At 59.7% G+C, this 24449-nt stretch overlaps 1 protein-coding gene across 5 annotated transcripts in view; it reads right to left on the bottom strand.

The window, feature by feature from the left end:
* ATP2B3 (ATPase plasma membrane Ca2+ transporting 3) overlaps nucleotides 1–24039 on the bottom strand; it is a 44974-nt gene extending 20935 nt beyond the window's left edge. For 2 of the 5 annotated variants that reach the window (XM_039219251.1, XM_039219252.1), the window contains exons 1-16: nucleotides 23832–24039; nucleotides 18682–18879; nucleotides 18319–18576; nucleotides 17861–17986; nucleotides 17085–17231; nucleotides 13937–13978; nucleotides 12255–12419; nucleotides 11678–11892; nucleotides 10784–11026; nucleotides 10144–10385; nucleotides 7151–7385; nucleotides 4807–4986; nucleotides 4590–4677; nucleotides 3823–3929; nucleotides 2525–2716; nucleotides 838–1051 (exon numbers count right to left, since the gene is read on the bottom strand). In XM_039219251.1, the coding sequence (XP_039075182.1) occupies nucleotides 838–1051; nucleotides 2525–2716; nucleotides 3823–3929; nucleotides 4590–4677; nucleotides 4807–4986; nucleotides 7151–7385; nucleotides 10144–10385; nucleotides 10784–11026; nucleotides 11678–11892; nucleotides 12255–12419; nucleotides 13937–13978; nucleotides 17085–17231; nucleotides 17861–17986; nucleotides 18319–18576; nucleotides 18682–18879; nucleotides 23832–24039 (2860 nt within the window). Of the gene's footprint in view, nucleotides 1–837; nucleotides 1052–2524; nucleotides 2717–3822; nucleotides 3930–4589; nucleotides 4678–4806; nucleotides 4987–7150; nucleotides 7386–10143; nucleotides 10386–10783; nucleotides 11027–11677; nucleotides 11893–12254; nucleotides 12420–13936; nucleotides 13979–16466; nucleotides 16477–16872; nucleotides 16888–17084; nucleotides 17232–17860; nucleotides 17987–18318; nucleotides 18577–18681; nucleotides 18880–23831 lie in introns of all 5 variants that reach the window. The other 3 variants (XM_039219256.1, XM_039219253.1, XM_039219255.1) reach the window with 3 other exon arrangements.
* Nucleotides 24040–24449: the final 410 nt, after the last annotated feature.

Genomic DNA, 24449 nt, shown 5'->3' with positions numbered 1-24449 from the left:
TTCTGCTCCCAAGAAATCAGAGAGAGGACCCCCCGATAGTGACATTTGTGGTCCCCACACACTGTCCCTCCTGCCTCTGCCCCGCGCCCGGGGGGGGGGGGGGCAGTGTTGGTGACTCGTACAGCGCTCTGACATAAGGCAGAGACGCCACAAGCAGATAAAGCAACAACACCACCCCTGATCCAAATAAAGGAAACTGCTAAATGGAGCCGGAGCCAAGCTGGTTCTAAATGCCCAAGAAGGGTCAAGGCCAGCTCAGCTGCTATGGGCCACGTGCACTTGCCTGCTCTCCCTGCCCCCCACCGCCCACCACAGCTGCCTTCTCTTAATGCCCCTTTCTTCTTACTTCCTGACACGTACTCCTCTCCCCTCCTCTTCCTTCTCTCTCCCTCTCCCCCTCCCTTCTTCCACCTCCTTCTTCTTCCTCCTCCCTCTCCTTCCTCCTTCTCTCCCCCTTCTCCTTCCTTCTTTCCTCTGCCCCTCCATCCTCTTCTCTGCCTTCCCTTCTCTGCCTCACCTCTACTGTCTCTCCCTTGCCTACCCCTCCTCTTCCCTCCCCCCGCCCGTCCCTCCACCTCTTTTTCCTGGTCCCCCTCTTCCCATAGACTCCGGCCCAGTGCTCTGTCCACTGTCGCCTGGAGAAATGGTCATGGGGTGAGTGAATGGATGGGTGGCACCCCCGTGGGGCCTGCACAGAGAGGGGCAGTGGGGAGGTGAGGGTGGAGGGGTCCGCACTGGAAATTTGGTTCATAGGTGCTCATCTGTCCCTTCCACTGGCAAACAGGGTCTGAAGCTGCACGGCTGGCGGCGGTGCAGGGCGCCCCAGGGCCAACCTACCGACGAACAGCAGTGTGAAGATGATGGTGAGCTGGTAGACCGCGTGGCCCAGGATGTTCTTCATCATGGTGCGGGAGATCAGGGGCTTGTCCCGGCCGTATGGTTTCCGTAGCAGCAGTGACTCAGTGGGTGGCTCTGTCGCCAGGGCCAGAGAGGCAAATGTGTCCATGATCAAATTCACCCACAGCATTTGCACGGCTTTGAGAGGAGAGTCCTGTGGAGAGGAGGCAGTCGCCCTAACACGGGGCCACTCCAGGGGGAAGAAGCTCAGCATGGGAGCAACCTCACGGGGATTCACCGCAGTGAAATGTGGCAGATCTGACCTTCCCATCAAAATGTAACCTCTCCATCCCTGTGGTAAGGTTAGCAGCGAGTTTTTGAGGGCTTTTGGATTCCTGCTCTGGAAATGTTGCAAGCCTCCCTTTTCTCACCTGGTGGCAGCGATCTAGAAGGTGTGGTCCAAACTGACAGCCCGTGTGTTAGCCCAGACCGTGAGGAAAGGGCTTGACTGATGGGTACTCTCCCGACCTCCCACACCCAAGGGCAGGAAGACGCAGGAACTCCACACTGCACTTTCCTTCTCCTCGCTTCCAGGTTGGTTAAAAACCAGCCTCACAGAAGGCAGACACTAAGGGCCATGTACTGTGTGATTCCATTGCTATGAAACTTCCAGAACTGAGAGATCCATAGAGACAAAAAGCGGATGGGTGGGTGTCAGGAGCTGGGGGCAGGGTGAGTGGGCGATGACTGCTTCATGGGCACAGAGGTGACAAGAAGGTTGTAGAACGAGATGGAGGTGGTGGTTGGACAACATTGCTAACGCACCAAAGGCCACTGAATTGTGCACTTTCAGATGGCTACTGTGGTGCAGTTTGTGTTATGTGGGTTTTATGTCAATTAAAGAAACTTTCAGAGGGAGACAAGTTCTGGACACTCACTACTGGGGACAATGAGACTGCTGGAAGGCTAAATACGGGGTTCCCATCGCAGCCCGCACCTCCAGTCCTCGCTCCGCACCTGAGACAAATGAAGACGTAGGGCCACACCAAGACTCATATGCGCATGCTCGCGGCAGCATCAGTCACACTCCCCAAAAGGTGACAGTGCCCCAGATGCCCGCTGATGGAGGAAGGGACAAATGAAACGTGCTCTCTCCATACAACTATTTTGCCATCAAAAGGAACGAAGTACCGATACTGGCTATAACACGGAGGGACCCTGGAAACATCATGCTGACTGAAAAGGTGCCAGACATGAAAGACCACATGTTATTTGACTCCCTTTATATGAAATGTCCAGAATAGGCAAGTCTGTGAAGACAGAAAGCAGATGCATGGTTGCCAGGGAATGGAGGAAGGGGTGGGGAGTGTGTGCTAACAGGCATGGGATCTTCTCAGGGGTGACGAAAATGTTCTGAAACTAGACGTAGGCAGTGGTCGCACACAGTGTGTGTGTACGGAATGCCACTGAACTGTGTACTCTCAAATGATGAAGTTTTTGGTATGTGACTTTTACATACACATAAAAAAAAATCTGCCACAAAGAAAACACCTGGCCCCCACAACTCCCGGGAGTGGGGCTTCTGGGGCCTGCTCTCCACACTGGGGCCCAGGTGCAGGAGGCAGACGGGGCCTGGGAAACCAGCTGCCTCTTGCAGTCCCCGTGCCTCCCGGTCCCCAGTGCCCACCTGAGTAATGCAGGCCCCCGTGAAGGCCACGATCACAGCCACCACGTTGACCGTCAGCTGGAACTGCAGAAACTTGGAGATGCTGTCGTAGACGTTCCGGCCCCACATGACCGCCTTGACGATGCTGGTGAAGTTGTCATCGGTCAGGATGATGTCTGAGGCCTCCTTGGCCACATCAGTCCCTGCAATGCCCTGGGGGGCACACACACAGTGTCCACGGGCTCCTTCCCCAGCCCCCTTGACCACCCAGCCCACCCGGGCTTACTGTCTGGCTTCCCTTCCACATGAGGCTCCCCGCCAGCTGCCAACACATCTTGGTTCATCCTGTGCGACTTGGTACTACGAGTGGGCAGGTTGTCCCATGCCTGGTAAGGGCCTTTGCTCATAAGCAGAGAGGGTGTTGCTGCCATGGCCACCACCATGGCCTCATGCGCGAGGCCCTGCTGCCACCATGGGACCACCAAGCAGTCTTCTGTCCAGTCTTACCATGCCAGAGCCGCCTGCTATATAAGGGGCTCCCGAGTCCTGGGTGGGGATGCCGTCGGCAGAGCAGGGACACGTCCTGCCGGCCCGCGCAGGTGTCTGCTGCTCACAGCCCCTGATGCAGGGACAGCTGCACACCCTGTCCGCCACCCTGAGGCCAGGTCCTGTGCAGCTCAGCTTGGCTCTCACAGTGCCTTGGGGCTGTGGCTTGGTGCCCTTCTAGGACCTGGGCTCTGAGAAGGAGTGGCCTGTGCCCCTGGTGTCTGCCCTCAGTGGGCCACCCTGAATGCGACAGGGTGAAGGGGCTCCTTCATGGTAGGTGGGGAAAGGGGCTTGCTCGGTTTGTGCCTTCAGTGACGAAGCTCGCTGCAGAATGCCATGGTGCCAGGGCCAGCCACCCGGGCAGTGGGGTCAGGGTTTTATAGAAATACTGAGCTCCGTACAAGCAGCCAGAGAGAAACACAGAGGAAAAGCTCATTTGGGGACTCCAGTCATCACCCCTGGAGCTGAGGTTCGCTGAGATGGCACTGGCGGTGGCCGAGACAGGTGCACAGCTGACAGGCCCCACCCCCCCACCCCTCAGGCCCCACTGTCACCTTGGGCATCCCCACACCAAATGCCTTTAAACAACTCACACGTGTGTCCTGTGACCAGATGAGCCCATGGAGGCCCACGTGGCTAGGATGTGACATACAGACTTCAGCACTCGGCAACCTGCGTAACGCCAGCCCCCACCTTTCTGCACAAAGCCAACGTCCTTGGAGGCACAAGGCCCTGCCTGGTGCGGTGAGCCAGGCCGGCACTGGGTGGCTTACCATGGCAAAGCCCACATCTGCCTTTTTGAGGGCTGGCCCGTCGTTGGTGCCGTCCCCGGTCACGGCCACCACCTGCCGCTGTTCGCCGGTGCTGCTGTCAATGATCCCTGGAATGCAGAGTGGGTTCCTGTCTGGGGGCTGTGCAGGGGACTGGTTGACTCAGGACACCCTTCGGGATTGTGACTGTGCCAACCAGCCCCAATCCCCTGCCCTTTTGTTGCCTTTAGGGTCGAGTTCTTGTACCTTGACCGGCAGCTTTGCTCCCCTCCTCCTGTCCTAGCTCATCCCCCAGTGAAATGATACAGGCTGGTGTGACTGGGTGGGAGGCAGGTGGTGAAGTTGCCATTGGTCAACTATGAAGGGTCAGAGGTCAAGCACTCTGTGACCTGGAGAAATGTCTCCCTCTCCTGGGCCTCAGTTTCCCTATCTGTTACAACGTGAGGCCATTCTCTAGTGGTGTCTTCCACTCATGCTATCAGCCAGAGAAGCAGAGGAGTGAGCCCTGACATGGCAGCCCTTTGAGGGCATCACCATCATTATCCCCATTTTCCTGATGAGGAAACTGAAGTTCAGCGAGGGCTTGTCCAGCAGCAACACCGCAACACGTGTACAGCCCAGGACCCCACTTCCTCAGCAGGCCCTGGAGCTTGGCTTTGGGAGCCCGGGGGAAGAGCACACATGGGGCTGATGGCCACACCCAGCCTGCGTCATGGCAGCTCAGGAAGGGGCACGGACAGGGGTGAGCAGGAGTGAGCGAGCTCCATTACCTTTGACCAGAGTATGCTTGTCAGTGGGAGATGACCGGGCGAGGACCCTCAGCTTGGGCCACACCTTGTCCAGACGCTCCTGTTCTATCTGGGAGGGGGAAGCACACAGATGCTGCAGAGCCTGAAGGCGGGGAGGGGGCGGGTACCGAGCAGACGTGGGGGGAGACACAGCCAGAACCCCGGACTGAGGAGGGAGGTCAGCAGAGCCAGAAACTACCTCGCCTTTCTCATTGCGGATCCGTCGGTTGAACTCCTTCCCCTCCAGGCACAAGAAGTCCTCCCCGGGCTGGATGATGCCGCACTTGGCCGCGATAGCCCGGGCCGTGTTGATGTTGTCCCCAGTCACCATGCGGACTGTGATGCCAGCACGCTGGCATTTGCGGATAGCCTCAGGAACCTGGAAGACATGAAAGAGATGGGTGCGGTCACTGAGGCAAGACTCATCTGTGTCTGGGCTGTGTCTTCTCCTCCGTCCAGATCGGAGGACACTCCTCCAAACGTGGTCTCCACGAAGGGCATCTGTGGGGGAAGATGGCCTGTCTGCTCTATCGCCCTGTCTGCGGCGCGCAGGGTCCCCCCATTCCCTCAGCACAATCCCCCCCCACCCCCCGACCCCAGGTGCCTCCTTCATTATGCTGGGCCTCAGGACCAGCGACGACTTGGGCCCAGGCCCCAACACAAGTAAAGCTGGGAGAAGTCACTGGAAAGGTGACCATAGAAATCACCCAGCTGACCAGGCTGGCTGGCAGGGTGGTGTATCGCTCAGCTCTGGAAGAATGAGAAAGGAACCTCTGTCCCCAGCTACGCTGCCAGATGGCAAGGCCAAGGGCAGGCCTGTTGCTTTGGGGCCCTGACTCAGGGCAGGCTCCTGGCCATCAGCTGGCTTGTGGCCAAACTCTGGACACTTCTCACTGTCCTCCCCCCAAACTCCGCCCCTTTTTACAGTATAGAACCAGAGGCATCTCCAGCCATAAGTTTTACATGATAAGGTACTTTCACTACTTGCAACAAGTAGACGCGTAGTTGAGGTAGAAGGTGGGGGGCAGGCCGGTTATGGGGGTATAGAAATGGGTGTGGCCAGGGTCCTGGGAGTCCAGGGGCATTGCCCTCCCGGGTCTGTGAGGTGTTCTGACACCTGTCAGCCCATGAACAGCACTGAACACCAGCCAGGGGCCTGCGGCCATACAGGGGTAGGGGTGGGGTGGTGAACAGCTCCATTCAGAAGGGGGAGGCCATCAGGTCTATGTGAGGTCAATGCAGCTTGACGATTCGGCTCTGCTGTGTGGACACAGGCTTACTCATCTGGGCCTCAGTTTCTCCCTGGCCTGATGAAGGGCAAGTCCCAGGCCCTGTGGCTTCAGCGGTGGCCCTGTCACCCAGAGCAGCATCTACTCCTGCTCTCCCAGGCTGCTGCTTCCCCTGTGCACCTTAGCGAGACCTGCTCCTCTGGCTGGAAGTCTCTCCCCTCCTCTCTGCTGCCATCTGCTTCCGCTCAGGCCAGCTTCCAGGGCCCCCTCTCTGCACAGAGAGGCCCCGGTGTCCTCAGGGTGTGGGGTACACTGTTGCTGGTCACTGTGTAGATGTAGCAAGCATCGGCTTTGGAATCCCAGTCTTAGGTACCTGGTCCAGTATGTCAGTGAACACCCGTCTCCTGAAGGAGGGTCCAGAAGCCTCTCCTCCGTCGTCTCAGCACCGCTAAGGGCAGCCCCCACACGTACATGTTTTCAGGCTAATCAGCAGGATCACAGTGGCCCTGCTTCTGACCTGAGATGGGTGCCACTGGAGAGGCCCTGGGAGGAGACAGAGGGTCCCTCCCTGCCTCCGGCAGCCTGCACCCCTGTGGCGGCGCTCTCCCTGTGGGGCCCAGTGGGCTATAGCTGCCACGGGCGCCTGCCCCCGGCCCAGCCCTGTCTCAAGGATCTCCCGTCTTTACCGACCGGTGACACTCCCCTTTGCTTCTTTGCTCTACAGCCTGTTTGGCTTCTGCCAAGTTTCTCTGGTCCCTCTTCAGAAAAGCTCTTGGTAAAGCTGTCTACACACGCTGGCTCCTTGCCTGGCCCCTTCCTTCAAGTCTCTTTGCAGGCTCCTCCCACCTCTGTGCCAGCTGTACACTCATCCTCTGACATCACTCATATAAACGTGCTTCTGGGATCTCTCTCCGGCTAGGGCCTTCTGCTCGGAGTGCTCCACTCCTGCAGCCACCTGCCCACTTGACAGCCAAACCTGTGACCGGGGACTGCCCTCTGTCCCCCAAACCTGTGTCCCCTCAGACTCCCTGCCCAGTGCCATCTCTGAACCAGAGCCCTGGGAGCTGTGCCTGACTCTCCCCTGTCCCTTGCCACTCCCTCCAGTCCGTCAGTCCTGCGGGGAGGTCTGACCTGGAGGACCCCGAGGCCCTGCCCTCGCCCACCTTTCCTATCCTTTCTGGAGTCCAGCAGGAAGTAGTGTGATAGCGGGGAAGGCATGACAAGGGGGCCGTGCCACAGAGGCCACACGCGAAGAAGGGCTGCCCCTCTACCCATCCGATGACCTGGGCTGTTCACAGAGAAGAGAGTGGCTACCTCGGGCCGCACAGGGTCCTCGATGCCCACGACGGCTATGCAGGTGAGGTCACCCACGACCTCGTTCTCATTGTCCCAGTCGGGTTCCTGAGCTGCAGAAAAGTCCCGGTAGGCAATACATATGGTGCGGAGGCCATCGCAAGCCATGGGCTCAATGATCTTCTTCACCATGTCATCCCGGTCCCGAGGGCGAAAACCGCGCAGTTCCCCGTTGCTGTTCAAGATGTTGGTGCACCTGGGGCGGGGACAGAACGACAGGCATTGGTGCCAATGAAGCGAGGGGAGCCGGAGCAATGGAGAGTCTCGGCAGGCATTGGTCTGAGCCTTCCGTTCAGCATGGCAGAGAGGCTTGTACGAGGAGGGAGGCATTCTGCTTCTCTGGGGCCTAACGGGGTACCCTCCCCTCTCCTCTGAGAACCTCAGAATGTGACCTGATTTGGAAATACGGTTGTTGCGAAGTTAAGATGAGGTCATACTGGTTTAGAGTGGGCCCTTAATCCAATGACTGGTGTCCTTATCAAAAGAGAAGAGGGCACACGGAGACGCAGGTGCACACAAAGACTGCTGGCCATTTCCACAAGCTGGAAGAGACAAGGAAGGGTCCTTTTCTGGAAGCTTCGAAAGGAGCATGGCCCTGCCCACACCTTGATTTTGAACTTCTGGTCTCCAGAACTGTGAGAAAACAGATTTCTGTGTGTTTAAGCCATCAGGTTCATGGTCCTCTGTTCTGGAAGCCCCGGGAGCTAGGAACTCATAGACTGGTTTAGGTGAGGAGACCCTAGGGTGCAGGGCTCACCCCAGCTCCTCACGGGGTCTTTGGGACTTGGGGTACCTTGCACTTGCCCCGCTAGGCTTTAGGGCAAGAGTGTGGAGCATTGGCAAAAATGCAACACCGTGGAGTGTGGCCATGAGAATGAAGCAGCAGTGCTGTAAGTGCTGGTGACCCCTGGGGTGGGGGCACCAGCATGGTTCAAGTGCAGAAGAAGAAGAAGCAAAGGATCCAAGGACCCCAGAGGCACGCATGGCACAGGGGCGAATGCGAGTCCTGGACAGACTGATGGAGGAGGAAAGAAGGGCCTGGCAGGGACTCTGGCCTTGTGGAGTCACTCAAGTAACTCTCACAACATTCCCAGGAGGTAAAGATTTCTGTCGTCTCCACATAGGGGAAACTGAGGCTGTGCCAGGACAATGACTGGATGTTTACACGGCCAGCAAATGGCAGAGCCAGGAGTGGAGCCTGGCACCCAACTATAGTAGCTGGCAGAGGAGAAGGAAGCTCAGAAAGAGAGCTGGGGCCTTCAAACCCCGCCACCGTACCTCTTGGGATGCAGCAGGAGAGCTTCCGGGGGGAGGTGGCCTCTGCACCCGGGCAGTATGTGCCTGGGGCAGAGTCTTGGGGGAGAACATTCGTGTCTTAGAAGATGGCCCTGGAGAAAGTGAGGAGCGAGGTGGGCAGGGCAGGGTGGGGGGGTGGCTTGGGGAGTGGGGCACTGGGAGGCGGAGCTCCATGCTTCCCCCAGTCAGTTTTTATAACAGCTTTATTGAGATACAATTCACACACCATATAATGTATCCATTTAAAATGTGCAATTCAGGGGCGCCTAGGTGGCTCAGTCGGTTGAGTGACTTCAGCTCCGGTCATGATTTAACAGTTCATGGGTTAGAGCCCCACATTGGGCTCACTGCTGTTAGCATGGAGCCTGCTTCAGATCCCCTGTCCCCCTCTCTCTCTCTGCCCCTCCTTAGCTCATGTGCACTCTCTCTCTGTCTCTCAAAAATAAATACACATTAGGGAAAAAAGAATATTAAAAAAATCCTTCCTCCTGGGTGCCTGGATGTCTCACTTAAGTGTCCGACTTCGACTCAGGTCAGGATCTCGGTTTGTGGGTTCGAGCCCTGCATCAGGTTCTCTGCTGTCAGCATAGAGCCTGCTTGTGATCCTCTGCTTCCCTTTCTTTCTGCCCCACCCCCACATGTGCGTGCTCTCTCTCTCTCTCTCTCTCTCAAATAAACCCTACACAACTGACACAAGAAATAAAGAGATAAACCAGATTTCATCATGTAAAAACACATGTGAATCCAAGGATGAATGAAGACAGTGAAAAGGCATTTGCAAATCAGGTATCTGCTAAAGATCTAGTATCCAGAATATATCGAGAACCCTTCCAGGTCAACAACAGAACCATGAATAATTCAAATCAAAGATGAGCAAAGGACTTGAATGGCTCTTTCTCCCAAGAAGACACAAATGGCCTGAAATTTGGCCATTTCAGGGTCGACATCCCTAGTCATCAGGGAAATGCAAACCAAGCCCCCGTGGGGTCCCAGCTCATAATGTGGGAAACAGTTTGGTGGTTCCTCAGAAAGTTAACCTGTGTCACCGCGGGACGCAGCCTTCCGCTCCCAGGAATGCGCCCAAGAGAACTGAGAGTATATATCCCAACAAACAGCCGTACATCCATGTTCACGGCAGCGAGGCTCACAGTAGCCAAAAGGCAGAAACCAGCTGGGTGCCTGCCAAAGGCCGAATGGATAAGGAAAATGTGGTCTATCTGCACAATGGACTAGAGCCCAGCCAGCAGAAGGAACGAAGCACCCATCTCCACTACAACACGGATGAACCTTGACAGTGTTGTGCTCTGTAGAGGCAGCCTGACACACAAGGCCATACATTGTATGATTCCGTTTAGTTTATGTCAAATGGCCATGACTGGCAAATCCATAGAGAAAGGACATGAATGGCTGTCAGGGGCTGGTTGGGGGCGGGGGATGGGAGTGACTGTTTACGGGGACAGGGTTGCCTTTCGGGGGAGATGACTTAAACGCTCTGTTAATGTGCTACACCGGGAATATACTTGCCGCCACTCCGCTGTAGGTTTTAGCGCGATTACGATGGTCAATTTCATGCTATGTCTATTTTACCGTGAGAGTAAACTCAGAAGCCTGGTACTCTGCAGCCCCCAGCCCTTGGCTGCCTCTCGTTGCCCGCTCACTTTTTCAGCAGGATCTCCGAGGCGCCCTTGCTGAAGAGGCGGAAGCCGCCATCAGGCATGCGGATGACCGTGCTCATGGACTTGCGGACCGAGTTGAAGGTGTACACTTTGTAAAGTTTGTCTTCTGGAATCTGCTCCCGCACAGGCTGGAAGTCCCGCTTCAGGTCCAGGACAAAGCCCAGCAGAGCACACTCCGTCTTGTTGCCCACTTGGCGTGGGAGAGCGCCTTCCTTCTCTGGAGGCTACAAGGCAAGGAGAACCAGCGTGGCACTGGGTGCCCGAGTCCGCCCTCCTTGCTGCCCCCAGGACCCTAGCCTGGCTGTGGCCACCATGTCTTTAGGGTATGGTGGCATGGAGCCGAGGAGGGCCTCCACGTGGAGCAGACGGGCAGGCTTGCCAGCATTTACCAGGCTCGGAAGGGGTTTCCAAACCCTGCACGTCCTGCCTAGCAGCCAGGACAAGAGCCCAGAGATGAGATGGAGGGCAGTCAGCACCCCCAGAGACCACCGTAGCTCTGGCCAAAGGTTCTTAAGACAGTCCAGAGAGGCCCTGGTGGCCGCTGACGTCGCAGTCTCCTGCCCGGCCCCCTTCCCTCACCCCACCCCTACTTGGCCCCGCCTGCCGCCCGCTCCCTGCTCACTAGTATTTTGGTGGTGTAGGCACTGTTGATGGAGATGGCGTCGACCAGGAGGTCGAGGATCTTGGGGGTCAGGGTGCTGGGGGCTGGAACCTCTTTGTAGTGGGTGTCCCCGAGGTAGGACTGGACCACGGTCATACGGTTGGTGGTGAGCGTGCCCGTCTTGTCTGAGCAGATGGCTGTGGCATTGCCCATGGTCTCACAGGCATCCAGGTGGCGGACCAGGTTGTTGTCCCTCATCATTTTCTGTGAAGGGCATAGACGGGGGCTTGGGTAGCCAGCTGTCCTTGGAAAGGATGGCCCGTGGGGTGGGGGAGCAGGAGGTCATCAGCCCGTTATGCGTGACTCTGCTCTGCCCAGCCAGCTTTCCATGCGGCACTAACAGCCCAGGGGGCCTCAGTCGGCTGGCATGTACCCTCACCGCCGGGCACGGCTAGGAGCGACGGCAGAGCGGGAGAACTCGCGGGAGACAGGCCAGGCGGTCGACTCTGGGCGCTCCTTCTCCCCAGGGCTCACCTGGGGCCTCCCTGCTGCCCCAGACAACCCCCCCGGCCACAGCCCCCGCTCAGCCCATCCACTGTCTCTGTGCTTGCCCCGCCTGACAGAGTCTCTGCCATGCTTCACCCACGGTCTCTCAGTGTTCTCGGCGTCACCAGATAACCTTTCCCCCTGCACCCGCTTCCGCAAGGGACAGCAACGTCCTCAGCTTCCTGCCATCATCCTGCAGATGCTAGGTCTATCCCACCGCCTGACTGCTGTCCGGCTCATCCCAGCCACCCCACTCTCCCCCCTCCTCCCAGACTGACCCCAGGTTGCTTAATGGCTTGGAACTCCAGTTTCTGGGTCTGCTTCCTGGTATCAAGGCATTCTCACGCGTACTGTGTTTAGTATTATTACCTTGACAGAGTAGGCTAAGGAGATGGTGACAGCAAGAGGCAGGCCCTCCGGGACGGCCACAACCAGTACAGTGACACCAATGATGAAGAACTTCACAAAGTACTGCACGTAGACGGGTGTGCACTCCGCCAGCCACACTCGGCCGTCCACGACGAAGGTCTCGATCACAAAGTAGAGGACCAGGATGATGACGGTGATGGCAGACATCACCAGCCCTGCCCAGCCACGGAAGCCATGGGGGGGGGGGTGCAGGAAGGGGAGGTGGCCAGGGTGATGGAGGGAGAGAGCAAGAGTGAAGGAGTGGTAAGGGAGGCTGCAGACAGTGCCAGGTCCAGCTAAGTCGGGGGAGGCACTCGGTCTCCAGCCTTGTGGAGGCTTGGAAGCCATGTTTTTGGAACGGGGGGCTGGACTGGCCCCTGCCAGCCACGGCCGGCCCCTAGCGGGTCCCCTCCCTGCCGGGCACCCACCACCTGGAACCTCCGTTTCCCGTTTGCTCTCCACTAGCCCGGCCTCAGGCCCGGGAGCCCAGTGGCCTCGCCCCTCGGTGGCCCCTGGACCACCCGTCGGCTGGCCCTACCTGCTTTCCCGATCTGCACGGCCAGTTTGGTGAGCTTGCCCTGCAGCACGGACTTCTCCTTCTTGGGCACGCTGGCTTTCTTCTTCTCTCGTTCCTCCGTCTCCCCCCCCTCTGCACTCTTCAGGGGCTGCATTTCCATGGCAACTGCCCCATCCTGCTTCTTAGCTGTGCACAGAGGAACCCCACAGCCAAACTCAGGGCCCAGGCAACAGCGGCCAGGGGCTCTCCCAGGGAAAGACATAGCACACCATACGAGAGGAAACGGGGCTCAGGGGGTTTCTCTGACTTCGGAGTGTCACCTAGCCCAGGGGCTCTCCCCTCTCCCGTCTCCCTGGCTGCCCCGGCCCTCCCAGGGTGGTCAGTGCAGACACGGTCCTCCCAGGGCTTCTCAGGGGAAAGGAGGACAGACACAAGCACGAGCAACTTGGGCACACAGACAGGACGGCCCCTAACGCCCCGAGTCTCGATACCTGACAGCAGAGGTCTGGGGCCCAGGGAACGTTCCAGAACCTTGAGCTGACTCACTGGCCCACTGGTGTCCAGGCCACCCTCCCCACCCCCCGGGGAGGCCTAGGAGCCCCTGCATTCATATCCCCTGCTCCCCGCTTCGGCTGTCTATTCTCCCACCAGCCTCTCGAGCGGATGCCTTGGCTTCCATCAGAGCCCCAGCTCACCGTGTGCACCCTCCTCAGCGCACTCTCTGGCTGCAGGCGGCTCCTGCCAGAACGGGCCACATGGGCAGGCCTCACACCTCTCCCTCCTCACGGGGCCTTCGCCACTCGCCTCTAGCTGCCTCTTCGCCTTCTGTGTGGGACAGGTGGCGTCCTCATGGCTCCCTCACTGGGCCCTGCTCTCTTCCTACTGCCCTTGACGTGATGATGGTGTACCCCTCACCCCGCCTCTGTCACTCTCACCTCACACACCCCGAAGCCGGCCAACTGCACCCCATGTAATCTTGTCTGTCCCCCACCTGGAGGGGGCGCCCGACCCTGCCACTCATCCTTCTCTGTCCCCACTTAGGTCCCCACACAACGGGGTTCTTGGTGCTCCTGATGCCACCCTGTATGCCTCCTCCTACCTCACTGTGTCAGCTGCTCCTTATTGCTTCCGGTCTTTCCACCTGTGCTTTCTCCCCTCAGCTGCCTGACCCACCAATGGCTGCTTCTGTGCGCGAGGCCTCAGTGATACTCCATGGCCCCCCCCAGCTGGGCCACCCTAGCCTTGCACCCCGCTGACTGACACTCCCTGCCCCAGTCTGGGACCCTAGCCATCAGGCTGTCCCCCTGACCCCGTCTTGGTCCCTGGGCCCCAAAGTGCACTGGAGTCTTGCCCCTGAGTCCATTTCTCCGCACTCTGGCCTTCTTGCACCGACCAGGCATTGGGGCTGAGAGGAGAAGCGTGGGCACCAGACGGCCACCTGGTCACCCTGCCTCAAAGGTCCAGCAGAAAGGCAGCTGGACCGTGAAACCCACAGGCCTGATGTGGTCTTGGGTGAGTCACCCCCTCTGAGCCTCAGTTTCCTCACAGGTGATCTTTGCATACTTCTGGCAGGGTCTGCACAGCACCCCCCCCCCGCCCCACTCACCTGGTCTTTGGGTGCTGCTCCTGCAACTGAGGCGGGTGGCCCCCCACCCTGTGCCACACCCTCCACCACCCCACCCTGAGCACAGGGTGCACATTACCTTTGGTCTGGCTACTCTCCAGCGCCCCATCCTGCTGCTTGCCTACAACGGAACAGGAATGACAGACACGAAGGCTTCAGAACACCCAGGTGGCCCTGGCACATGCACACAGGACAGTGGCACACACACAGTGGGGCCAGGGAGCACGGTGCAAAGGGGCGGGGAGGAGGGCTCTGATGCCCTCTCTCCACCTCTCAGCACCCGGGAGCCACACTCTGGGATTCCCAGCCGGGGCCCCGGGCCTCCAGTGAACTCCCCAAGCCAGCCCTAGATGGACCCTCCCTGGGTCATGTGCGCCCAGCAGCGGGGGGGGGAGGTCTCTGAAAAGTCTACCGCCACAGGGAGTGAGAGCTGCCGGGTGCCTGGTCCCAGGTCCCCACAGAGCGGCATGAGCTGTTTGCCTAGGTGGTCCCTAACCCCTCGTGGCCTAGCGGTCAGCTTTCTGTGCAGCTAAGCCAGCAGTTAGCTCTGCAGAGTGCTTTGGAGGGACAGAGGAGGGAGACTCTAGGAACCTGCTGGCTTTGGATGCCCACATGGGTGCTGGGCACCCAACACCGGAGGGTGCGACGGTACATGGAATGGACTGGGCCTCAGCTGGACCTGTGTTTTGGGGGGAGTCATTCGTGAATGTGCTCTGCAACGTCAGAGCCTGCAGCTTGGTGTTGGGGACCTCAGCAGTGACCGGCTCCCAAGATCAAGGTAAATGGTGCTGACAGTGAGGCCAACGCTGTGCTCAGGGTCAAGCTCTGTACCCAGCTCCTCGGGCTTCATCTTCCCCAGGGCATCATGGTGGGGCATGGGTTCAAAGAGCTCTCTTAGGGGCCACACAAGTGCGAGCCCGGGGTCTGGAAATGACTGGCCTGCGACAGGAGGGGTTTGTTTGTGTGCTGACTTACCAGCCAGCACCCAATAACTCATGTCACTGGGGATCCAGGAGCACAGACAGGGTGCCAGGTGGCTCCAGGCAGTGGGGTCTAGTCTGGGGGTGGCAGGGAGGAGGGGGAGGCCCCCTCCCGGCTGGGTGGTATGTAGGTTGTCCCTCTGTGAGAGTGGGGAGGTTCAGAGGTGAAGGAGACTTTTGGGGGGAGAGGAGACACCTGTAGACAACACGGTGACAATGCAGCACAATGAGGAGCTCTGGGGCTGTGGTGCACCCAGAGAAGGGACAGACCCAGAGGACCTGGGCTTCAGAAGGGGCCAGGAAGGCCTCTGGAGGATGGAGGGACATGTGGGATCAGCACTACAGGAAGAGGAAAACAGAAGCCGAGGAGGGGGCGGAAGGGAAGGAGGGCACCTCAAGTAGAAGGGTGACCAGGAGTCAAGGCCAAAAGGCAAGAAACAGGTTGAAGGGCGGCAGGTGGCCTGGCAGCATGGGGCTGATAGCCGGGGTTGAGACGCAACATGAGTAGGGACGGGGGCCAGGGTGGGGCACTGGCTTGGCCACGGCAGCAGCCGGGCCTTGGGCTCACAGCTTGGCAGGGCCTGGAGCCTGGCCAGCTCTGCTCCTCTCCAGGGCTCCCTCAGGGTTCACCTCCTCCAGGAAGCCGGCTGGTGGAGGTGGCCCCTCTGACTCTTCAGTAGCTCAGCCTAGGGCAGCTGAAGTAGAGTGAGGGGCAGAGAAGCTAGAGCCGGGGAGGGGCCTGGGGGGACTGGCGGGGTTTTGTCCAGGTCAAAGAGGAGGGGCCCAAAACCAAGTCCTGAAGACCACCAACATTTCAGGGACCAGAGCTGGAGGGGGCGCGTCTGGGAAGGAGGGGGGAAGGGCACCGTGGCAACCAGCCATCACAGTGTTGATGGACGATCACCGGACCAAGTCAGCTAGGCTTCCCTGGAGAGAGGCGTGGGCACTCCAGCCCATCTGGATGAGGCCCAGGGCCCACCTGCCCACCCGCTCGCCTGCCTGTGGACCCCAGGGTGTTCACTGTGGACACAAACCGTGCTGAGCCCTGCAGGAAGACGAGGCTTGGTTCGGCAAAGGTAGGTGAGGGTCTGCTAGTGCTGGTTGGCTGCTGGGAGACAGGGCCCATGGGAGCTTCTAGGCCATAGCAGCTCGGCCATCTCCTCTCTCACTGCCTCTAGGAGCAGGGTAGTCTAGGGTTGGGGGCACTAGCACATCCTTCCTTATGCCAACCTGTCCCCTTGTTGCTTGTTTTCCCGGTCTCAGGGCCCGGACCGCCTGAGGTAGGGCTGGTGACTGGCACCCCTCTGCCTCACTGCCCCTAGGGGCCCTGGCTACAGGCTCTCAGCACACGCTCTCTCCACATGTGCGCAGTTTCTTTGTACTTCTAGTGGACCTCAGTGAATTCTCTCAGAGGTGCACATCTAGAAAATTCTGCTCCTCATCTGGTTTGACTGCAGGAGCAGCCTGAGGGAAGACCCAGGTTAGAGCAAGGCGAGTCGTGACCTGGTGCAGGCCTGGATCAAAGAACTCAACAGGGTCCTGACTGGTGGGATTGGGACTCTGGGAGGGGGTTTGTGCTGAGGACCGTTCTGTGGCTTTGTCAGCCCTGTTCTGAGGACTGGAGGAGACCCTGGCCACGCTTGGGGCTTAGAGCAGTGGCGAGAGGAGGCAGCGGGATGGCTGTGCACCAGGGAGCTGGACTCTCAGAAGACATCTGTCCCTTGACACTGTTTTTCCCAGGGCCCCCACCCCTTCCCAGCTTCCTCTGGCCCTGGACATCCTCTGGGGAGTCCGGTACATTCTGCTTGGGAGCCCTTTACCTCTGGCTTTATGACTCACATTTCCCTGGGTGCCATGTGGGCAGGACCCTCAGCACCTTACCACAGGGGTTCAGCACACCCAAGGGTGGGCACAGGGTCCCCGATAGCACTCTCCCAGGCCAAGGTGGCTGGTGTCTGTCCGTTGTCCGTCCAACCCCATTCCTCCCCAGGCAGGGCAGTCCCCCCACACTGCCCGAGGGAAGCTGTGGTTACACAGAACTGGGGGCCCCCTGACCTGCTGCCTCTGGGGCGAAGACCCCAGAAGCGGGTCCGCAAAAGGAATCAGAAGAGAGGGTATGGCCTCCCACCCCTCAGGGCTGGCTCTCCCTGCAGCAGGAGCTGGAGTGGGAATTAGGCTAGCGGAGGATGAAAGAAGAAAGCACGGGCTGCATAGAAAGAGACCCAGCCCCTCACTGGTGCTGGGAACTGGAGGTCACCGGTTCCTTACCTTTCTTCTCCTTCTTCTCCTCTTCCTCTCCACCAGCTCCAAGCAAAGTAAAGATGATTCCTGTCTGGGAGTTGACACCAACAGCAGTCACCACCATTCTTCCAGAACCTTCCATGACATGGGTACCTGGGAACACAGAGGGACCAAGACAGATGTGCAGTGCTTGAGGGAGGCATGGCTGAACACCTACAAGTCCCCCCAGGAATACCAGAAGCATGAAGTTGGTGTTTGGAGGCCCCTGGAGGCTATGTCAACCCTAAGCCTAGAATGGAGCCTCATTCCTGGCTTGGAGGGGACCTGGAGGCCCCCACAAGAGCAGCTGTGTGCCCAGAAGCACAAGGGGAGGTCTTCACAGGGTCCACCCGGGGCCTCCAGCCTCTGTCCTGTTTCACACTGCATTTGCCACTGGGATAAATACTAGGCTAAGCCAAAACCTTCTGGAAAGGGAACATTGCCCCCTCCCCTCCAACTGGCTCTTCTTAAGTGTCTGGGTTGAGGAGGAGCACAGCACTGTGCTGGCCCAGAGCCAATCCCCACCTCTAGGAGCTTCCCTCAGGGTATCAGGGGCCCTTTGGGGGTGGAGGGGGGCAAACCCTCAGACTCCCCAGCCAGAAGGGCTACTCAGGAGCCCCATGATCGAGGGGGTGACTGGGCCAAATGGCTTCCAAGGGTCTTTGGAGCTGAATTGGTCCAGAGGGCAGCGCCAGCCTGCATTCTGGCCTCCCCACAGCTTGGCCAGTGCCCCAAGGCCTCACCTGAGAGCAGCATGGGGTCTTTGTCCGCTGATTTGCGCACGTGGTCCGACTCGCCCGTCAGGGAGCTCTCATCGATCTTGAGGTCATTGCCTTGGATGAGCACGCCATCAGCAGGCAGCAGGTCTCCTAAGGCCAGCCAGGCAGCCAGAACCACATGCTGTGGGTCCAGGTAGTCTTCCACCCTGCCGCCTCCCACCTGCCCCAGGAGGGGTCTCGAACCTACGGTGTGGGGCCTTCTCCCTTCAGCTTCAAGCTCATCCTTTCTGGAGAAGATCTGTACCTCCAGCCCTGTCATCCAGCCCTCAAATCTCCCCCCATCAAAGCCTGCCTCCTGGCGCTTCGTCTCCAGCCTGAGCTCCCCCGGCCCACTGCTGCCCCTGCACACTCTCCCCCCCCCCCCCCCCGCAGGTGAAGGCCCATGTAATCCTGGGGGTAAAGCCTGTGCCCGAAGCACTCACCATACTTGACCTGTGCGATGTCCCCCACCACCAGTGCGGCCACCGGAACCTGCAGCAGCTGGCCATCCCGGATCACTGAGAACCTCTGCTCCTGCTCGATGCGGCTCTGCAGGCCCCGGAACTGCCTCTCCTTGCTCCAGTCATTGAAGGCCGTGACCAGCACCACACAGGTGACCGACAACAGGATGGCGGCTCCCTCGATCCAGCCTGCCTCGGCCTCCCCTTCATCTTCGGCCCCGGCCGACACATTCCCACATGCTGCACTCGAGGACGGCAGGGAAGGGTGGGGTGGCAGGAGAGTCACGCTGTTGCCCCTCGGTCAGGTCCCAGTCCCTCCCTCCTGCCGGGTCCTCCCCTGCTCACCCTCGCTCTCCTCTCCAGGTGGTGCATAGAATGAAAGGCCCAGGGAGACGATGGCGGCTACCTCCAGGATGATTAGGGTCACATCCTGCAGGGCCTCCCACACCAGCTGCAGGAAGGTCTTGGGCTGCTTGGGAGGGATGAAGTTCTGCCCATAGATCTGCCTGCGCTTCTCCAAGTCATTGGCATTGTTGGCCAGGCCTGTGTGGTGCAGGGGTGGAGGGCAGGGACACAGAGGAAGAAGATGGGAAAGGCCAACCGCACGAGGCCCTGCCCCTTTCTCCCCTGCTCGCCCAGAGTGCCTGTCTTGCTCTCTCCTGAAAGCCCCTGGAAAGTGGGAACTGCTCCGGCCTGGCACCCCGAGCCTTTCTGCAAACCCCGAGGACATGTATGTGGGCTCTGGCATGCGATCACATGACACACATGCATGAGGAACGGCTGGGTCATCCTCCTGATATGCTCAGGGAGGTCTCTGGGCTACACTGGGTCCCCTCAGAGGGCAGACGGGAAGGACGGTGATAACAGCCAACCTGGGGGGTGGGCAGAGGGGACGCAGCTGGGCCAGGGATGGCCAAGTGTCACCTGGAGACAGGAGAAGAGAACAGCCAAGACTTTCCCAGGAGTGCAGGGCTTGGTACAAGACTGGGGTGGAGGGCACAGGAGTGGCAGCCCGCTCTCAGCCGGGCCCAGGGTAGTTGATCTCCTGTGGGCTGTGAGTGGGCCAAGGTGCTCATACAATGCCTCCAAGGTCCAGAGGAGGAAACTGAGGCCAGGGAGGGAAAGGGCCCTGCGCCTATGAGTCTGAGCTCTTGCCAGCAGCCCGGGGCTCCTTTGCTGCCCTGCGCACCTGACCCCTAGGTCAGGATGACGCGAACATCACAGATGCTAAGCCATCAACAGGGGGACATGGCCAAACTGTGTGCGCAGGACACAGAGCCTTTGTCATCTGACGAGACCTGGAAGACAGTCGGCTCTAGCGGCCCAAATACGTTGTCAGTTTTGCCCATACTTTTGAGCATGGGCGTGGCAGCGTGGCACTGTGGCACCGAGGAGGTACGTGGTGCCCCCAGCCCTGAACTCTCATGGCCATCATCTGGAGACAGCTGCCTCCTTCCTAATGCTCTCCCTAGACCCCCCTGCAGTGCCAACCTCGAGCTCTGGGCTGGGGGTCGCCGTGAAGGGCAGGGATGGGATGTGGACTCCCTGCCTTGCCCACGCCCCCACCCACTGCCTCCTCTGGGGCTGCACACATGGCAGTTCGTGAACGTCTCTAAGGCTAATGGGATTGTCAGTGATTCATGCTGATGCCACAGTGTCCCCAGGCCACCAGGCAGAGGACAAGGAGAGTGAAAGGGCAAGAAGCCAGTCTCAGTGGGGACCCCTTGTGGCCAGAGCTGATGAAACATGGTGAAGGAAGGCGGAGAGGCTGAGGGGCCTGACCCACACTTCTAGAGCCCTAGAAGGTCCCCTCCACATCCCAGGCACTCTAGTGTGTTGGGGCTGGGATGAAGGGGTCAGAATTCACATCCACCAAGGGGCGAGCTCTGGCATTCAGAAGCTGGGCCCTTACCTTACTTCTCATTCTTGGGACAATCCACTTCCAACCCAGGCCTGCGCCAAGCCCTCTGGGTCTCTGCCTCTACAGCATGAGTCCCCTCAGGCCCATGCCTGAAGCTACCAGAAGTCTCCATGTGGAAATGACATCCAGGCCACCTCCTCCCAAGGCCAGACATCCACTTGGCCACCTTCCCCTGAGGCAGGCAGACGGGATGCAGTCCGCTGGCCCCGCCCTCATCCCTCAGGATGCTGTTTCCTTCTAGGCCTGTCCCCCAAGTGGTCAGCTCCACACTGACACCTGGTGGACAGACACTGGATCGCAGCTCCCAGTCATGAGGAGTTGCAACTCCCTTGGCTCCTGATGGGGGGCAGGGAACCACCAGCAGGGTAGATGGGGAGGGGCTCCCCAGCCTATGGCGGTGATCTCAGCTGGCTCGGGAAGGCACATAGGACCTGGCCCCCAGGCGACTTGGTAACAAGGAAGTGTTAAGTGGGGTGCAGAAGGAGTTGGGAGGAAGGAAGGTGGGTGTCCACTAGGCAGCGAAATAGGGCTTCTGGGGAGGGGCAGGGTGGGGCCCCCCAGAGGCTGAAGGCCTGACAAGGGCGAAAGCCCACAGCCGGCGCAGCCTGGGCACATGCCCGCACCTAGCGGAGCTGGGGCTGCCCCTGCCCTTCTCCCCAGGCCTCATGGTGCCTGGGTCCTGCCGGGGGCTCGAGTCTCTGAAGGCTGCACTTTTCCACCTGGGTGTCTGGGAGAAGCTCAGGACCTCAGCTCCTAGGGGCCGGGGTCCTAGCCGAGGGCTTGTGACCCACTCCTAACTGAGGCCTGTGTCTTTAAGCTGCAGGAGATGAAAAGTGAGGTCAGTACTAGGGAGGTGCTTGAACCCCCGTTCTCCCAGGTACCCAGAATTTCCACTGTGCCTGCCTTGAGGAAGGGCACTGATCTGGAGACCCTCAGGAGAGAGTCCATGGGCCCCGCCCCTGTGCCACCATAAGTCTGCCTCCTGCCTGCCTCACCCCACACACCAGCTCGTCCCCAAGGGAAGCCAGGCTCTTGGGGCCCCTCCCCAGGAGTGAGCTGCCTCCATTCCTCCCTTCCCACTGTCAGCCTGTGCCTTGGCCTTGGGTTGCCCTTGATACTCTAGCAATGCTTCTCTCTCCCTTGCCCTACACCAGCCCAAGACCGTGGCCTTTCTGTTGGGCTTGGGGGTCCCAACAGCTGCTCAGGTACTCATGTGGGGGCCAGAAGGTTGCTTCAAGCATGTGCCCGGTCAGCGGGCCCCCAACAGCGGCCCAGGTCCAGGTGCTGGGGCAGGGGCAGACAGGTTGGCATGGACACAGATGAGCGCCCTGCCCAGAGCAGAGGCCAGATGCCATCAGAATTGGATTAGGACCACATTGTGCAGCCCTTGGACAACCCGCCTTCTCCTTTCCATGACTGCTGGTAAAGGCCAGACAGGGGAAGGGCTGGGGCCCAGGTCCCCCTGGTGGGCTTACCACTGAGCTTGGCCCAAGACTCGGGTTCCCTGGTTTCTGGAATCCTCTTGGAGAGCTACAAAGCCTGAGCCCATTGATGTGCTTATTGCCGGGAACAAACAAAATCTCCCCCACCCCCCAGTACACCATGCACCTCCCCACATTCCCCACCCTTCCGAAAGCACCCACCTGCCAGCACACCTTGCCAGGGGATTGATGCGGGGCCCAGGGTGCGGCTAAGCCAGCCCCTCCCAAAGCTCAGGCCACTGTATCCGGGCAGGCGTGGGGACGTCTGGGTGAGCACTCCGGGGCCAGGTCGGCAGGTGTGCTGGGGGCCAGGGCCCCTGGGCTTGGAGTGGGGAGGGGTAGTCCTTGCACTGCTCATTCTTCAGGTTGCGAGTCGGGCCTGGCCGGCTCCCTCTGTTGCAGCCTGGACACCCACCTGGGCCCTTGCCCTTCTCCATGCCCGCCCCTCCACAGGCACCGGGCAAGCTCCAGAGCTGCTGTGGCAGAATCAGGCAGGTTCCCAGGGGCCTTGACATTTTAAATATTTAACAAGGCCTGACAGGCAGAGGAAAGAGCTGCCAGCTGAAGCCCATCTGCTTCCTTTTATCTGGAAGAGGCCAGAGCCCTTGTAGCTAAATGGCCCTCCACCCCAGCCTCCCCCCAACCCCAAATCCTGGGGGGGGGGGCAAGGAGGAGGGGAGGAGAGAGAGATCCCTCTGGCCCCGAGCCAAGCCATCTGCCCTGATAACACAACACACCAGGCTGGGGCCCTTTAGAGCACAAAACAAGAGAGACCCAGGTGGCCCTGGGAAGGCCACTTCGGCTTGGAGTTCCTGACCTGGTTGGGTGGGCACCCTCTCACCCGGCCCTTGGACCCATCTCCTCCTGGGTGGCCCTTGTCTATCCCCAGCTCCAGCCTGTATGCCGTCCACAGACAGCTGGGGCCAGGGAGCAGCAGACAAAGGTGACGGCCAGAGCCTGGGTAGATGAAGGTGTGACAGCTGAGACAGGAGCTGACGCGATCAATCAGCGCTGGCTGAGAACAGGCCTGGCACTGGGTTGGGACAGCCCTAGCAGCCCTGCCAGGGAGGTGCCGGCTAGGCCAGAAAACACTCCAACTCCCGGAATCTGGGGCCAAGCCTGGCTCCTGGTGGCCCCCACCTCCCAGCAGACCCAGCAGGCAGGAATGGGTAAGGCTGGTGCAGGGTAGGGCACAGTTTTGCCTGCAGTGCAGGGGGAAAGGGCTACAGGGCAGAGGCAGGGACCCAAGATGGCGGTCAGGCCTCTACCTCTAGAACCTTCTAGATAAACGTTCCTCAGCCTTCCTAAAGGCTCCGGGCAGCAGATCTCCTCAGATCTGTACTGCCTGAGGCTCACACCTCTTTGGCAGGTGAGAATTCTACTGCCGAACCACCCATGCACCAGGCTTGCTTCTTTGCTTCTTTGGGGAAGCCTGTGGCCAGTGGCACCTCCACCCAGCACTCTGCTCCCCCTTTCCAGAGAGAGAGCCCCCTGCAACCCAAGGCCTCAGAGGGCCTGCACCCTCGTATTGCTGTGCCCCTTAACTGGACACAGGGCTGGGCACAAGGCCTGGAACACACAGGCAGGGGCCCAGCCTTCCTCCTCCTCTGGGCATGGGAGGCTGTCTGATGTGTTGCCCAGAAGAGCTTCTGGGCTTTCAGTTTGGGGCCCAGCCCGTGTGTGCATGCTGACACCGTGCTATCTTCTTCCTTCCCCTTCTCTGTTGCTCGATTTCTATTTAATCTAAAGACGCGAGAGCAAGGAGCTACTGATTATGGAGGGGGTCAGGCCACAGCTCCCGGAGGACCCCAGGTTACCCGAGAGGATGACCCCCCCTCACCCCCCTACAGGGCATCTCCTGCTTGGCGGTGGCGGTGGGTGGGGGATGGCTACCTGGGGAGGGCACAGGCAGGGTCACCAGTGCCTCTAGCAGGCTGGGGCAGTAGCACTGCCCAGCCCTTGGCCAGGCCTGCCCCGGGGGTACGGGACATCATCAGGATGCCCCTTGAAGACTGGGGGGAGTGTCGGGGGCCTGTGACCCTACGTCCCTGGCACACTCGCGGCCTGCACTGGGGCTCTGCTGGGAGCCTTACCCTCTGTGGGCGAGGTCTTCAGCCTCCTGCAAAGCCCACTGACGTCCCCGTAGGCTTCCTGGACCTTCTGCAGCGCCTCAGCCCCTCGGAGCTCCATGAGGGAACGCAACTCGGCCAGCGTGCACCCAAAGCCGCCTGCATGGGGGGCCTCCCGCTGCTGCTGGGGCTTGGGGTGAAACTCGATGGAACTGTTGGCCATGTCGCCCATCCTGCCTGTCGTGCCGGGAAAACAGGGTGCCCGACCTCTTCACAGGTGCAGCCTCAGCTAGGGGCAGGCACCCGAGGTCCCAGTGCCTGGGTGAGGTGCGGTGGAGGGAGCTGCAGCGGGGCAGTGGCTGAGCACGGACACCTGGGGAGAGGTGAGAAGAAGCCAGGGGCGAAGTTGAGACAAAACTGAGGTCCACTCTTCCAGAACGTTCTCCGCAAATCTGCACTCAGTCTGAGCCATGACTTGCTGATTGCAAAATTTACCTCCTAGGCTCGGTCAGTGGCCCTCACGCCCTGGCTGGCCCAGCTGCCAGGCCGTCCCCTGGTCCTGCCCAGCCCGAGTACCCGAGGCAGGAGGACTTGACTAGGTGGGGGAGGAGGAAGCGTTAGGGTCTCCTGGAAGGGGCCTGC

Source organism: Hyaena hyaena, unplaced genomic scaffold (genome assembly GCF_003009895.1).
Source record: "Hyaena hyaena isolate Hyena2069 unplaced genomic scaffold, ASM300989v1 scaffold_808, whole genome shotgun sequence".
Taxonomy (NCBI): Eukaryota; Metazoa; Chordata; class Mammalia; order Carnivora; family Hyaenidae; genus Hyaena; species Hyaena hyaena.
The sequence above is the reverse complement of the archived record's forward strand: the minus strand, read 5'-3'. Positions and strand labels throughout refer to the sequence as shown.